Source organism: Staurois parvus, unplaced genomic scaffold (genome assembly GCF_062004578.1).
Source record: "Staurois parvus isolate SC_StPar_1 unplaced genomic scaffold, SC_StPar_1.0 ptg000097l, whole genome shotgun sequence".
Classification (NCBI taxonomy): Eukaryota; Metazoa; Chordata; class Amphibia; order Anura; family Ranidae; genus Staurois; species Staurois parvus.
Window position 1 is genome coordinate 1593480 of NW_028317893.1, and position 16984 is coordinate 1610463.

The 16984-nt window shown below is 40.2% G+C and overlaps 1 protein-coding gene across 10 annotated transcripts in view; it reads left to right on the top strand.

Annotated features, from left to right (window-relative positions):
- Positions 1–16984, top strand: part of PTPRM (protein tyrosine phosphatase receptor type M) — a 998088-nt gene that overhangs the window by 639427 nt on the left and 341677 nt on the right. For all 10 annotated transcript variants that reach the window (XM_089670974.1, XM_089670978.1, XM_089670975.1 and 7 more), the window contains exon 12: positions 15986–16259. In XM_089670974.1, coding sequence (XP_089527100.1) covers positions 15986–16259 — 274 coding nt within the window. The remainder of the gene's footprint in view (positions 1–15985; positions 16260–16984) is intronic.

Below are 16984 nucleotides of genomic sequence, written 5' to 3' on the forward strand. Positions count from 1 at the left end.
GGTGCATATGTGCCTGCTCCCTTCATTGCAACCGGCGGGGAGATCCTTATCTCAGCTTACAGCGGCACTGCAATTTATACCTAGATCATTGAACGTATTTAAGTAAAATTTTACCACATGTTATTTGTGTTGTTAGTATATGCCTTTTCTTTGTGTTGTTTAGAATATTGAAACTTTCTAAAGTGCTACTTTGCAGCCCCAAATTACATGTTGCACATGGGCTTTGAGGAACTGCCTCTGCAGATAGATGAATCATCTTTGACTGTATTAAAATAAATCCAGAATTGTTAGAAATCCTGTCTTGTTTGTGTTTTTCTTGGGGTTTTTTTGTCCCATTGGGGAGATTTCCCTTCACTTTCTGTAGTGAGAGGACGTCTCTTCAAATTGCCTGGAAATCTCCTTGTGAACAGTTGTCATCTTTACAAGTGTATTCATCATGGGATTTTCCTCCACACCCTGTTTTTAAAGTGGTTCTAAAGCCTTAAGGTTTCTCACCTTAATGCATTTTTTGAATTAAGGTGAAAAACTTTCTGTGTTGCAGAATCCCTCCCAGCTCCTTGTATTCTTATCTGAGCCTGATCCGATCCAGCGATGTACACAAGAGCAGCAGCTCTCGCTACTGTTTCCTTCCACCCCATTGGCTCCCATTGCTGTCAATCAAATGATATGCCAATCAAACAGGGGGGCGGGGCTGAGCTGCCCGCACTGTGTCAATGGATGCAGACAGAGTGGCTCAGGAATTAGCCTGCACAGGTGCCCCCATGGAAAGTCGATTTCCATAGGGACACTTACCGAAGAGGAGGAGCCTGGAGTACCGGTGGGGAACCCCAGAAGAGGAGGCTCAGAGCTGCTCTGTGCAAAACCATTGCACAGAGCAGGTAAATATGATATGTTTGTTACTTTAATTTAAAAAAAAAGAAGCTTTGATGTCCTGTTATATTTTGTCTTAGTGATAATGGTCAGTTAGGATGTAACTCTTAACGGGTAAAACTAGTGACAATATCTCCACCTAAAGCTGCTTATAAGTGAAAATTAGCAGCTAATTAGAATTTCACAGTTGCTGATTCAAGATTTGACTGTGAAACATGCCATTAAGCAATTTGGATAATTAAAAATAAACTGTTCTTCAGAAACCATTTTTATCCAACAAGCAGAAGCCCTCAAATTCAGAATTTCATCCAAATGTTGCTCCAGTATCATGGTTGAAGGAGCTTTGAAAAACAAATCTCTATACCTAGAACTATTGTTTGGAATCAAAAATTAGAACCAGGCATCAGGATTACACCTTCTCATATCTGAGGGCCGGCCCTAAATGCAATGCAACCCCTTTAGGTGACAGATCCATAAGCATCATTGTAATGGGCATGGAAGCCCCCTATCCCATTAATACATATGTAGACTTCTTTATAATTTGTTGGACTGTTCTTTGCAATCTACACCTTAACATGCTCTTATTATACATGTTTTTGGGCTGATTTCCTAAATGAGTTGAGAATTTTCACTTCAATAGTCCAATCACGTTAAAAGAAAATTCCTGTTCACTTGGAATATCCAATCGTGCAGATGAAGTAAGTGAACATATAGAACATATAGATTTTTTATTGTGTAAGGATGCTTAACATTTGTTAGTAAATCATGATATATATATATAAATATATATATATATATATACAGTGGGGCAAAAAAGTATTTAGTCAGCCACCAATTGTGCAAGTTCTCCCACTTAAAAAGATGAGAGAGGCCTGTAATTGGCATCATAGGTAGACCTCAACTATGAGAGACAAAATGAGAAAAAAAATCCAGACAATCACATTGGCTGATTTGGAAAGAATTTATTTGCAAATTATGGTGGAAAATAAGTATTTGGTCACCTACAAACAAGCAAGATTTTTGGCTCTCACAGACCTGTACCTTCTTCTTTAAGAGGCTCCTCTGTCCTGCACTCATTACCTGTATCAATGGCACCTGTTTGAACTTGTTATCAGTATAAAAGACACCTGTCCCCAACCTCAAACAGTCACACTCCAAACTCCACTATGGTGAAGACCAAAGAGCTGTCGAAGGACACCAGAAACAAAATTGTAGACCTGCACCAGGCTGGGAAGACTGAATCTGCAATAGGCAAGCAGCTTGGTGTGAACAAATCAACTGTGGGAGCAATAATTAGATAATGGAAGACATACAAGACCACTGATAATCTCCCTCGATCTGGGGTTCCATGCAAGATCTCACCCGTGGGGTCAAAATGATCACAAGAACAGTGAGCAAAAATCCCAGGATCACACGGGGGGGACCTAGTGAATGACCTGCAGAGAGCTGGGACCAAGGTAACAAAGAATACCATCAGTAACACACTACACCGCCAGGGACTCAGATCCTGCAGTGCCAGACGTGTCCCCCTGCTTAAGCCAGTACATGTCCGGGCCCGTCTGAAGTTTGCTAGAGAGCATTTGGATGATCCAGAAGAGGACTGGGAGAATGTCATATGGTCAGATGAAACCAAAATAGAACTGTTTGGTAGAAACACAACTCGTTGTGTTTGGAAGAGAGAGAATGCGGAGTTGCATCCAAAGAACACCATACCTACTGTGAAGCATGGGGGTGGCAACATCATGCTTTGGGGCTGTTTCTCCGCAAAGGGACCAGGACAACTGATCCATGTACAGGACAGAATGAATGGGGCCATGTATCGTGAGATTTTGAGTGCAAACCTCCTTCCATCAGCAAGGGCATTGAAGATGAAACGTGATGTAACAAAGTATTGAGATGAACTTTTGATATTGACCAAATACTTATTTTCCACCATAATTTGCAAATAAATTCTTTCCAAATAAGCCAATGTGATTGTCTGTATTTTTTTTTCTCATTTTGTCTCTCATAGTTGAGGTCTACCTATGATGCCAATTACAGGCCTCTCTCATCTTTTTAAGTGGGAGAACTTGCACAATTGGTGGCTGACTAAATACTTTTTTGTCCCACTGTATATACAGGATATATATATATATATATATATGTGTATTGCTCATACAATTCAGATATTCCGCCAATTCTAGAATGATGTTGCTGTTTTAACCTAGTCCCAAATAATTGACTCATTGTAAACCTTTATGTGCCCCAATTTTGGTCCATTCACAAATAAACAAATACATTTGTTAAATAAGTCGTGGTCTAGCCACGCGGTATTTAGTGAATATATATAACTATTAGTTGGCTGTTAAGGACCAGGTGCCCCCCAGCCTTCTTAACAACCAGAGATTAGTTGGTTGTTAAGAAGTGGGCACCTGCCGACATGCCTAACAAACAGTGTATACCTGGTTGTTAGGGAGCTGGCACCTGCTACATCCTTAACAACCAGTGACTCATCTGTTGGCAACATTTATCGAGATTGGCGAAGGATGTACATTGGGGGCATTTTTTAAAAAATTTTAAATAAAGAGCTTGTAAAAAAACTGTGTGGTGTTTTTATTTACACTTGCCATTTTTTGGTGAATGAGTAGGGGAACTATGTACCCCATACTCATTCACATGGGTGACTTGGATCTGGGGCCCCCTTTGTTAAAGGGGGTTTCCTGATTCTGATAAGTCACCCCTTGCATCCCCACAAGCATGTGATAGCTTTAGGTAGGTGACAGGTGTTCTTTATGGAAACATTAGGGGTCTGTTAGACCCTTAATGTCTCCTTTATCCTCCACTTCAGCTGATCAAGCACAGGACTGTGAATAGTTCCTGGCATTTCAACAGCTCTGAACTCAGAAATGATTGGAACTCAGCAACTCTGGGTTTATTGATGAGAGAGCAGATCATGAAACAGATGCGACCCCACTCACCTTCCTGACACTGTTTACCATGGTCTTGGGCTCCCTAGAGGATGGAGAGAGCCCAGGAACCACAGCCGGCGGATGCAGCACAAAGTTGGGGATAGCAGCACTTTCAATATACTGTAAATGTGATTGCATGACTCTACCACCTGAATCACATTTACTGGATAGCCAGGAGCTGGCTGGACAAAAGGGTACCAAATATTTAAGTGGCAATAACTTCTGACTTCATATTAGTGATAGTTATCAGAAATTACCCCTTCATGACTAGGGGTATGAACAGACTTCCACAACTATGAATGGTCCACATGCTTGTGCACATGAAAACAGTAATTGTGAAGCTAAACATTGGAGTATAGCAGGTCATGGCGTAGACTGTCAAAATTGTGATATTTCATACTTGACAAATGTGTTCAGCTACTCTTGAAATGGAAACACCAGCATTGTAACCTTTAGCTTTTACCTTCTTCCAATACAGTTGAAGTAAAATGGTTACAATGCCAGGACATCCGGGCTAAAATACATAAGTAGAGGTTACTGTCAGTGAAAACATGTATGCCAAAATCCTTAGTATACCCACAGATATAGGCTGCTTGAATGATGTACACATTTTCACAGTTCCTGTAAAATTAATCAGCCCTGAAAGTGGAATTCAGATAGACTAGCATTAGGCATACTTTGACTAATATAGCTTGGCCAGCAACCCTGCTCGCTGTTTAAAATGTTCTTCTGTCATCAAACTTCCAGTGTTAGACTGACAGCATTGTGCAATACAACCGATTATAACAGACTCCCTATTCTGACCCTTCCTATCCTAGTCTATTACACAAGTGTCTTTCTGCACAGGATATTACAAAATTATTTATTTCTACTTGACAAAAACAAAGATTCAGGTACTTATATTACCATATAGAAAATACTTTTTTTAAATAATTTCATAAGGGGGCGCATGCGCGACCAGCTCTGAAGGTGACGTGCAGTGAGGCAGCTCCGTCCACCCGCGAGACACACAGCGGCACAAACCGGCCCTGGGACACAAGCATGACACCGCACCGCTTCCATAAGGTGCCCGACCCTCCACAGCTATGCCAAGGAGGAAAAAAACGGCGGATCAGCCAGGAAAGCTGACCCAATTCTTCCTGGCCGTCGGGCCGGGAATCCAAGATGAAGCCCGCAGCTGCAAGCAGGGAGATGGGAGCAGAGACCAGCAGGAGGACTACAGGTCCCAACAAAGGGATTCCAGGCTGCAGCACCCGCTCTACCCCGGGGACCCTGGTGAGTTGTCACCCAAACTATCCCCTACATCACGAAGCCCAGCTAAGTCCAGGCCTCGGCTAGAGCAGGACCCCAGCGCACTATTCCAGGCCTCAGAACCTACATCACATTTATCCCACCCAGCCATGCCTGATATAGACGCATTCCCTGCGTCAGATATACCTCTGACAGAGATATGCATGAGAAGCATGCTCACGTCTTTGCGCCAATCGCTACATAATGATATCCTCACGTCACTTAACCAACTGTCAAATATAGTACAACAACAGGAACACAGAATAAGCCACATTGAGAACAACATTGGAGACATCATTACGGCGCACAACAACTTAATTGATGCTCACGTAGATCACTCAGCTGACATATAGCAAATCAATCAAAAATTGGCTGATTTGGAAGACAGATCACGTCGCAACAATATTAAGTTCAGAGGAATACCTGAATCTGTTGCAAACGATGACCTACTCCCATACATACAGCAATACGTTAAAATCCTCCTACCATCAATATCCGACTTAGAACTCGCAATTGACCGTGCGCACCGCCTACCTAAACCCTCCTTTTTACCAAGATCTATACCTAGGGATGTCTTAGCACGTATTCATTTCTACCACATGAAAGACAGAATCATGTCGGCGGCCCGAAACCCTCCACCGCTCCCGCCATCACACACAAATCTCCGCTTATATGCGGATTTATCTAAGGCTACCCTCCTTAACAGGAAACGTATGCTGTCAATCACCAAGGCCCTCAGAAACCAGGGCATAGCCTACCAATGGGGGTTCCCCACCAAGTTAACGGTGCGACAAAATGGTAGGATCTTCACCATCAAAACATTGGAGGCAGGCCTGGATCTACTAAAATCCTGGAATATCATCCCTGCGGAAACACAAGAATCTACGCATAGTTCTATGGAAGCAACATAGCCCCTACAGGGCATACTTTTCTTTATTACTCAGCATACTCACACGCTCTCCCAGGAGCCACTCATTCATTTAATTTGTCTGGCGTTTGGCCTAAACCCTTGAACTTCGCTCAGAGTTTTTTACAATTGGCCTGACCACCACCCGGCGGTCAAGCCCTCCTGAACCCCCCAGTTTAGAGGTAGGAATGTTGGCTACATGTGATATTTGCATTTTTCACAAATGGTTTTTTATTGTTTACCATATCCTCAGCCCTTCCTTACCCTGGCACCATTGGACATCCACTCAATACCCCAGTATCATCTACGGCGACACATATTGGAATACTCCCTTTATCGCTTCGATTGAGTCACAGATCCATCACCTACACTCGAACACTCATCCTCTTGGAAAAATACATATTCTTACGATTCTCCCAAATAACACTCAAGTTAACGGAAAATCTTGGAATTATAAATACCAATGATTAATCTTACGTCCTTAAACGTCCGAGGCCTCAATTCACCTTATAAACGGTCACTACTATCTAAAGAAGCACGGAAGTCACGAGCGGACATACTCTTCATACAGGAAACACACTTCGCTACCAATAAGTCACCCAAATTATACCTTCATCGCTTCTCTCAAATATTCATGGCAACCAACACCAAAAAGAAGAATGGAGTGATCACGGCCATCAACGACTCTCTTTCATTCCGTATTCTATCACAGACAGCGGACCCACAAGGACGCTTTCACATATTAGTGTGCCAAATAAATGACAAGACCCACACTTTAGTGAATGTTTATGGCCCAAACTGCAAACAGTTACGTTTCTACCGTACACTTTTCAAAACCATCTCCCTACATAAACAAGGGAAACTCATCGTTGGTGGCGATTTCAACATTTTGGGAAATTCGGACATAGACTCATCCTCCACTTCCAAATACACTAAACCTACTTTTAACCAATTTCTCCATGACAATGACCTTTATGACATTTGGAGATGTCAACATGGTTCTGAACGGGACTATACTTACTACTGCCCTCCGCATCTTTCCTACTCACGAATAGACATGTTTATAACGGACAAATGGACGCTGCAACAGGTGACCTCATCCAAAATAGGGACCATAACCTGGTCCGACCATGCTCCGATCCAAATATCCTTGGACGATGATCAAAAAACAGCACTACCACCTATCTGGAGACTTAACTCCGCACTTTTAACAGCACCGGAAAACCTGAAGCATATTCAAGAAGCTCACAAACTCTTTTTTGATATAAATTCCACCCCTGATATATCCATTACCACGCTCTGGCCGGCTTACAAGGCCTTCATGAGAGGTATCCTCATCCAATTAAACTCCCGCATTAAGAGACAACGTTCCCGACAAATTGACCAACTCATGACTTCTATCCGCTTAAACGAAAAACTGAATAAACAGCACCCAAATCCAGCCACAACAGCGACCCTAAACTCTGATAGAAATAAATGACGAAACATTTTTCTACACGCATATGACGCTAATCTGCAAAAAACAAAAGCCAGATTTTATGCACTAGGCAACAAAGCAAATTCGCTCCTTAGCAAGACTATCAAACAAAAACGACTTAAAACCAAGATATCCACAATCCGACATCCTACTTTACATGACACCCTGACAAACCCACAAGACATTGCCAATGCTTTTGCGGCCTACTACCAGACACTATATAACCTAAAAGATGATGCTGATACAATCCAGCCAACAGCACAATCAATCGAACAGTTTTTGCTTAACACTAATCTCCCACGCATAACTCAGTCCCAACTTGCATCTATCTCTGTACCAATTGCCCCTCCTGAGATAGAGAGAATCATACGCACCCTGCCTCTGAACAAATCACCAGGGAACGATGGCTTCACCAATGAATATTACAAAACACTTGCCCCCAACCTCACTCCGCACCTATCTCTCCTATACAACCACACCGCTACTTGTGGAGAATTCCCCCAAGAAATGTTGCAATCGATAATTACCACCATTCCGAAACCTGGCAAAGATCCTCAATTGGTACAAAATTACAGACCAATCTCACTTCTCAACACAGACATAAAGATATACGCTAAGATAATAGCCCTGAGACTACTTCCCTACCTACCGACTTTATTTCACCCAGACCAAGTAGGATTTATTCCTGGTAGACAGGCCCCTGACGCCACAAGACGAATCTTATCCCTGATACACCACCTTGAACTAAATCCCCAATCTTCGCTCCTACTATCGCTCGATGCAGCAAAAGCGTTTGACCGCATCCATTGGCAATTTATGATACATACACTGCAAAAATTTGGAATATCTGATTGGATGTTATCAGCCATATTGTCCCTTTACTCTAGACCTTCAGCCAGAGTACTAACCAACGGCACACTATCTCAACCTTTCTACATTTCTAACGGAACTAGACAAGGATGCCCATTATCCCCTATAATTTTTGCTCTTCTTATTGAACCACTAGCAACCAACCTCAGAAACGACCCTAAATTCACAGGATTTAAATTCCTAAAATCCGAACACAAGATCAGTCTCTTTGCGGATGACATTATCCTAATGGTCACCAACCCATACAAATCCCTCAACACAATACGAATGCACATCCAAAACTACACATCCGTATCTTACTATAAACTTAATGAACCGAAATCTTCCATACTGAATCTACACACACTTGAAAATACCCAAAATCTTATTTCTAAACACTTCCCCTTTACTTGGGAAAAATTTAGCGTTCCGTACCTAGGAATTAAACTCACTCCAAGGACTAGCCAACTATACAATGCTAACTTTAAACCATTACTTGAATCTATCCCACAAGAGATTAAAGGTCTACGCACCACTACCCTCTCGACGTTAGGCAGAATGGCGACAGTTAAAATGTGTATTTTACCCAAGATACTCTACATCTTTAGAACACTCCCTATCCCAGTTCCTCATATCTTTTTTACAAAACTTCAGACAATTCTGAATCAGTTCCTATGGAACTCCAAAAAGCCTAGATGTGTCACAAATCTTCTAATCCGTCCTCCCTCCAGAGGCGGAGCGGGCCTCCCACATGTGAAGTCATATTACCTTGCTGCTCTACTTGATCAGCTTTTCTTCTGGAGCCAGCCCACAATTAGCAAGACCTGGACTCTCATGGAAACCTCCTTATTCCTACCACACGCCTTGTCCGACTTACTATTCATATCCCGCGGAGTACATCCCACAAACCCGCACTATAACCCTTGTATACGAGCTTCCCTAGCAGCTTGGGAGGACTTTCTTACTCATACCCAATTACGCAAAGACAACCTCCAAACTCGCACTCCACTTTCGTCCCTACACTTCCTCTCTCCTCATTTAAACCTAAACCTATGGGTAGACCATGGAATACTTCATATACAAGATCTATACACTAAAAATAAATTACATACCTTTCAGGCTATTCGGGACAAATACCAAATTCCGGCTACTGAATATTTCACCTATATACGCTTAACCCATACCCTCCACAAGACGAATGTACCATTTAGCATAAAATTCCCAGCGACAGCACACCACTTCTTTCAAAAACCTACTTACCCAAAAAAAGGTATATCGACTTTTTACACAATGCTGGTTGACTCACAGTTCACCGCATATGCATCATCCCTAGCAAACTGGGAAAACATAATTCAACAACCGATATCTCCCTGCACCTGGGAGAGAATTTTCACCACTACTTTTAAAGCCTCAAAGTGTAGCTCACACTGGGAATCATACTTGAAAATACTCCATCAATGGTACTTAACACCTGTCAAGCTGTCCTTATTTTATCCTCAACATCCCCAAACTTGCTGGAGACGTTGTGGGGAAAGAGGCTCCCTTCTCCACTTGATGTGGGCGTGCAAATCCCTTACTTCTTACTGGAATCAGGTTTTCCAACTAATCTCCTCGATAGTGAAAACCCCAATTTCCCCAAACCCTGCTCTAGCGCTCCTCCATATTGGCATAGACAAAATTCCACTGTCCTCACGCACTGTTACCATACACGTCTTGTCAGCTGCAAAACTGAACATCACCAGGCTCTGGCGTTCTATTAACACTCCTACTCTGTCCCGATTATTGACCGACCTTAACTTCTTATGCGAGATGGAGAGAAGAACAGCACTCCGCAACTCCTTGTATTATAAATTTGAGACCCAATGGACTCGATGGTTACAGAATCCCAACTGTTCAATAAAATGATTCTATAATATCCTTCCGCACTACATGACTCCGACAACTCCGGTGCCTTTACTTCCCCCCCCCCTCTCCCCTTCCCCTCCCTCTACTCCTTCCACTCCCCCTTAAATATACCTACTAATGCTCCAACTGGTTCACAAAAGGGAGCATACCTCTCATGTAGCTAAAGCGAAACTCTGCATTGTACCTCGGCCAAATGGCGAGGTGCCGTCAGCTCCTTCTCTCTATACATATTTTGCTTGTATTAATGTGAACCTCTTTATACCACTGTTTTCAGTTGTTTTGTATGTTTCAAAATTTTCTAATAAAAATATTGGAATATAAATAATTTCATAAATGAAATAAATTCTTGTCTGTTGCTTCTGAAATAAGTTCAGTTGTTATTAATGTTGCTATTTTTTTCTGATTTGAAGCATGTTGGTGTGTTTGTAGTTAGCAAATTGTGAAATTCATAGCAGGTAGTCCTAAACTAAATGTTCTAACTAAATGTTATACTAAACATGCCTGTACAGTGTCAACATAGTAAATATTCAGTAAGCTCTCACTGCAATTAATGAATTTAAATGTTTCTCCAAACAGTGAATTCTTCCTTTGAAATGCAAAGTTTTTGAATTTCTAGGCATGTGTTCTCTTGACCCCCTTCGGCCTTGTACTGTGCTCTGTAACCAAATTTCCTCAAATCGCTAAACACACATAATTGAAGATGTCAATGTGAATGAGACACATTAGGCTCACCCAGCAATTATTTAGATCATTACCATGAGTAACATCTCAGCTGTAAAATTTGATTGTTCACAGAAGAGCTAAAGCATATATTAAAATTGCTATGGGTGTCAGTATTATGTTAATGTACAAAGTGAAAGTAATCCACATTGGATCTGACCTTCTGTAATTTGAGTACTCATTTGGATTTAAAGTGTATTTCCACTTTTGCAGTCATATTTGGGAAAACCCCACTATGTATTTGTTATGCATTCCCATTCACACAGCATACCAAAAAAAGTTTGTTTTTATTAACCACTTCCTGACCTCCCTATAGCAGAACTACTGCTACAGGGCAGCAGGGCTGCGCAAAATCACATATATATACGTGATTTTGCATTTCTGGGTAGGGGACGCACGCGCACGCTGCCCTATCCACGCCGCCATTGGCGGCTACAGCTGTTGATCACCGTGGAGGATCCCAGCCAGAGGAACACTGACAGGGGAGAGATCTGTAAGTAAACAATACAGATCTCTCCCCGTCAGCACCAGCATAGCAGAGCAACACAAAGTAGTGTTCTTACACAGTAAAGCACGCACAGACAGCATAGTAAAACAGCACACAGTTAACCCTTTGATCGCCCCAGATGTTAATCCCTTCCTGCCCAGTGTCATTAGTGCAGTGTCAGTGCTTTTTTTTTAGCACTGATCACTGTATTAGTGTCAGTGGGGATGTCGGTGGCAGTAAGTCAGTACCCCCCAGTGTCAGAAAGCCTGCCACAGTCCTGCAGTCCCTCTATAAGTTGCTGATTGCTGCCATTACTATGAAAAAAAATTTTTACAAAAAATTCCAGTATATATACCGCCATTTGTAGACACTATAACTTTCACGTAAACCAATTAATTTACACATATTGGGATTTTTGTTTAGAAAGACATATAGCAGAATATATTTTGGCCTAAATGTATGATGAAATTTGATTTTTAAATTCTTTACTTTACTTTTTTTTTTTTTCAAATTGTCGGTATTTTTTTGTTTATAGAGCAAAAAATAAAAAATGCAGAGGCAATCAAATACCACCGAAAGAAAGCTCCATTTGTGGGAAAAAAAGGACATAAATTTCATTTGCGTGCTGCATTGCATGACCGCACAATTGTCAGATTAAGTAACGCAGCGCCTTATCACAAAAAATGGCCTGGTCAGCAAAGGGGGTAAATCCTCTGGAGGGCAAGTGGTTAATATAATTTCTTACCTTTTTAGAAGTTTCTCAGACAGATCGAATCTCTGATCATTAACATTAAATGCAAGAGACAACTTCTTAGCCTTTTAGTTTTTCTTAGGACATACATTGTTGAAATCTAGTTTACAATTGACAATTAAGGTTTAGTTCAAATTTTGCAGTAAATTTAGAAAAAATCCAACTGTATGCTTATATGTTCCCATTTCTTACCTTTTAGATATTTTTAAGGAGGTGTCATGCCTGAATCTAAGAATTTCTGAACAGCCCCACAGTGTCTTTGTTCCCACATGGACTGAGCTATTCCTCATTAACAATGCAAGAGGGAAGTTTCTAAACTGTTAACCCTTTGTTTGGACAGACTGTATTCAAGTATAGTTTACAACTGATAATGGAGAACTTCAGACACATTACAGACAGGATTAATTATGTTAACCACTTCCAGTCCAGACACTTTTACTCCCTTCCTGTCCAGGCCAATTTTCAGCTTTCAGCGCTATCGCACTTTGAATGACAATTGCGCGGTCATGCAACACTGTACCCATATGAATTTTTTAGCATTTTGTTTTAGACAGATAAAGCTTTATTTTGGAGGTATTTATTCACCAATGAGATTTTTATTTTCTTTGCTATATAAATGAAAAAGTCCAAATATTTTGAAAAAAAGTGTTTTTCTTATAAAATTTGCAAATAAATAATATTTCATCACAAATCTTGGCCAAAATGTATTCAGTTATATTTTTAGTAAAAAAAAAATAACCCAAATTAGTTTATAACCAAAAATTATATTTTTAAAAAAATGTTTTTACATTTTTATTTTATTTATATTATTATTTATTATTTATTTCTACACACTGTCACCTTAGCAGTACAGTGTCACCATAGTGACACTGTACTACTTGTGGGGGGTGATGAAGATTTTTTTTTTTTTGCACTGCTTTTACACCCATAACGGCTGTAAAAGCAATCATTTCTCCTTCTCTCTGGCTGCATTCTTGCAGCCATTGAGAACTACTGTGTGAGCTGTGATTGGTCACAGCTTATCACATGTTACAAGGCTGTTGTGAATAGCCTTGTACCATGTGACCTCTGTGATCATTCAGAAGTGACATCTTGCTTACTACTGTTCATGTGATCACTGATTGGCCAATCAGTGATCACATGATCGGGACCTTGCACAGAGGTTCCATATGATGATTGGTGTTCCACTGTGGCCGGATGACACAGCGGGCACTGGATCGCGGTGCTGCGTGCTCCCAGGGAGCGCGCTCAGTTCATAATGGTGGGTGTCGTTTATGAACGGCAACCCACCCCTGGACTGCCATCGTCCGGCCGTTTATATACGGTTGCCGGACGACAAGTTCTTAAGCATTACTCCACAGCCCCATCCTAAACATTACAAAGCAGAGAGAGCATGTAAGAACTTTTAAGCAAGTTAGAAGCACCTGAAAAGGCAAGCAGCATTTTTCTTTTAACTGTTTGAAGTTATGCTATAGTAAAGGGAATATGTAACAAACATAAAGTACTGTAGGTGTTATCCCAATTAAGCTTCGAGCATGAAATTCACTTTAACCACTTCCTGACTTCCCTATAGCAGAAATACTACTACAGGGCGGCACGGGTGCGCAAAATCACGTATATATACGTGATTTCGCATCTCCAGGTAGGGGGCGCGCGCGTAGGGAGTGCACACGCGTAGGTGGTGCACACAAGTCAGTTCCCCCCCAGTGTCAGAATGCCCACTGCAGTCCCGCTATAAGTCGCTGATCGCCGCCATTACTAGCAAAAATAAAATGTAAAAATCCCAGTATATAAACCGCCATTTGTAAACGCTATAACATTCACATAAACCGGTTGATTTACACGTATTGGGATTTTTATTAGCAAAGACGTGTCACAGAATACATTTTGTCCTAAATTTATGACGAAATTAGATTTTTTTAATTTTTTTAAAACAAATCAACTTCCAGGTTTTGTTGTTAAAGCTTAATTGAATAAGCTGAAGTTAGAAGCTGATTGGCTACCATGCACAGTTGCACCAGATTCTGAGTGCTCCAGTTTTAGTAAATCTCCCCCAAGGTGTCCAACATAAATAAAGACTGAGACCAAACATACTGTACATAATTTGGATCATGTAACTACTACCAAAATGTCACAGGACCTACTGTTTCTAGATGAATTTCTCCATTCTGAACCTAGCCTCCCAAATGGTATTTTTCAAAAGGGACTTAAACTTTGTACTTAGGTTTGCTTAAATTGAATTACAGAGTGTTACATATACAGTTTCCCTTTCTGTTCATATTTTGTAGATAGGCAGTATTATTAATTCAAGCAGTGCTTGAAGTTCGTTAAGTTTGTAATGAGAATGATTTTGTTTTGAGAGGGTTTTCATTACATTAAGCTTTGCGTAATGTTTTATGTTAAAGTTCTGATCAGCTGCATTGTAAGCTTGTGAATTAATTCCATTTTCTGGGTTTAGATGGCGAATTAGCTTGTACTTTTGTTTTCTATTGAATGCAAATTAACTTCTAAGTTAGACAGCAAAACTATAATGATTTATTGGTATTCATTGGGTTCATTAAATTCTACACTATGATAATGAATTGAGTCAATAATATGATCTATTGCTATTGAAAGACACCTTACAAAATATGTGTATGTATATTATCAGATGATTCAAATTTTTCTGATGGATGGTGAGTATGATATGCCAAATAAGCCAGCTATTGCACCTTTTTTAAAAAAAATAAGCCAGCTATGGGTTTGTTTTACCGAAGAGTTTTCATTTTACAAAGAGAATGTTCACTTAAGTGAATAAGAAAAGGCGGTGTTCACCTCATCATCCAATCATGTATCATGTAAAAAAAGGTTTTCTTTTTTTATTACACATTATTGGGTATTCAAAATGGGAATTTTGAAAATGTCCCCCAATTTATTTCAGCTTCATCTTATTCACTAAACTGTGTGACTGTTCACTGCTCCTAGTAAATGAACTTTATGTACACCTAAAAGCTTACTATGTGATGTACATTTTACTATAGCAATTACATATTTCAGTAAACTTTAATGTTTAGAGAATTATATACTAAAGTTACTTGGCGCCCATTAAAGAATTTAGTGTGTTGCCTACACTAGTGGCGCCACCCCGCATTTCCCAGTCAAGAAAAAATTATTTTAAAAATACAGCTTACAGATAACTCCTATGCCATTATATGACCAGATGTAAAATTTTGGTAGGCAGCTCTGCTAACTAATCAGTGGCTATAACTGTGAATGTTATATTCTTTTATGTGATTAATGTAAGTTGCCTCTTGAATGGGAGGGAATGCAGTTACAAACGGCATGTTAAGCTAAACTGGTGAGGCAGCATGTCACAGCTGCCCCATTGAAATAAGCAAAAAGAACTACTGGTTGATTTATATGGGGAAGGGGGGGGGCATCTTGGGAGTGGGCCCTTACAGCAGGTAGCTGGCCATGGTTCCTTGTGTGACCACACAGTACACACAGACTGATGCTGACTGTGATTACTACACTGGTGAAACATTATTTGTGTTCAAGTTCCATAAATTATGTTATATAAGAGAGTAAGAAAGAAAGTTCCCTATTGCCAGTTGCTGTCTGAAACAATTCCATGTAAATCCAACTGTTCTAGGTGAGCTTATTTCCTTAGTTATTAACATTTGAATAAGTTATGGTACATTGTCATATATTTTTCTTTGTTTAGATTTCTCTAGCTGAATGAGGTATAGAGGAAATACTTAAATTATGGAATGATTGTTCTTTATCAACACTTTTTTTTCAGTGTCTACCAGATTATTGTTGAAGAAGAAAAATCTCGACGCTCCCGAAAGACATCAGAGATGTTAAAGTGTTATCCACTTCCTATACATTTTCTGAATTCCACAATGCTGAATTCTCCATACTATATTGCTGCCGAATTTCCACCCAACCTCTTGTCTTCTATCATGCTCTTCACAGTCGGTGACAACAAAACCTATAATGGCTACTGGAATACTCCTCTCCTCCCACAGAAAAGTTACAGTATCTACTACCAAGCTGCCAGCAGAGCAAATGGGGTAAGACAGATTATACATTCTACCCATCAGTTTTAACATAGAAATATCTAAGAGAAATTCAAAAAAACTGATTTTTTTTAGCTTACCAGAACTGCCCCAAACCACTCCCAGGTTACCCTTTGATTGCTAACAGCACCATACTAAGGTACAATAAACAAGGAATTCAAGAGGCATAGCTGAGCTTGGCAATCTGAAAAATGTTAAATGTCCCTTAGCTATAAACCCGTGCAAAATTTGATGTCAGATCCACTAGCTGAGGTTCGTAGTAAAAATAGAGTAATAGCTTTGACTAAGGAGGAGATTTGTACCATAGACCACAGCAGCAAGTCACAGAATAGCCTTTGTCTAGTTCATACACAATACAAGCATATGTCTGATTGGTAACTGGTTTTCATCATATTTTTAGCATTAGTAACAATTTATACTGTATGTTCACAAAGCATACTTTATTTTCTGATCTTGTCATTAATCTAAAAAAATTAAGGAATGTAGAAGCAGCAAAGTTATCTCTTACACATCAGCAACTTTTGCACATTGAACTGAACATTTTGTCTGATTTCTGCCATTATCACCAGGGCATAACCTTGTAGTCTTGTATATATCTAGCAATTAAATTGGATGTTTGAGATGAACACAGAACCAAATTATATGTGGTATTGCTTGTAAGGGCTTTTCCAGCTTTACAAAGCCTGATAAGCTCTGGCTGTTTCTTGACAGCTGGGAAA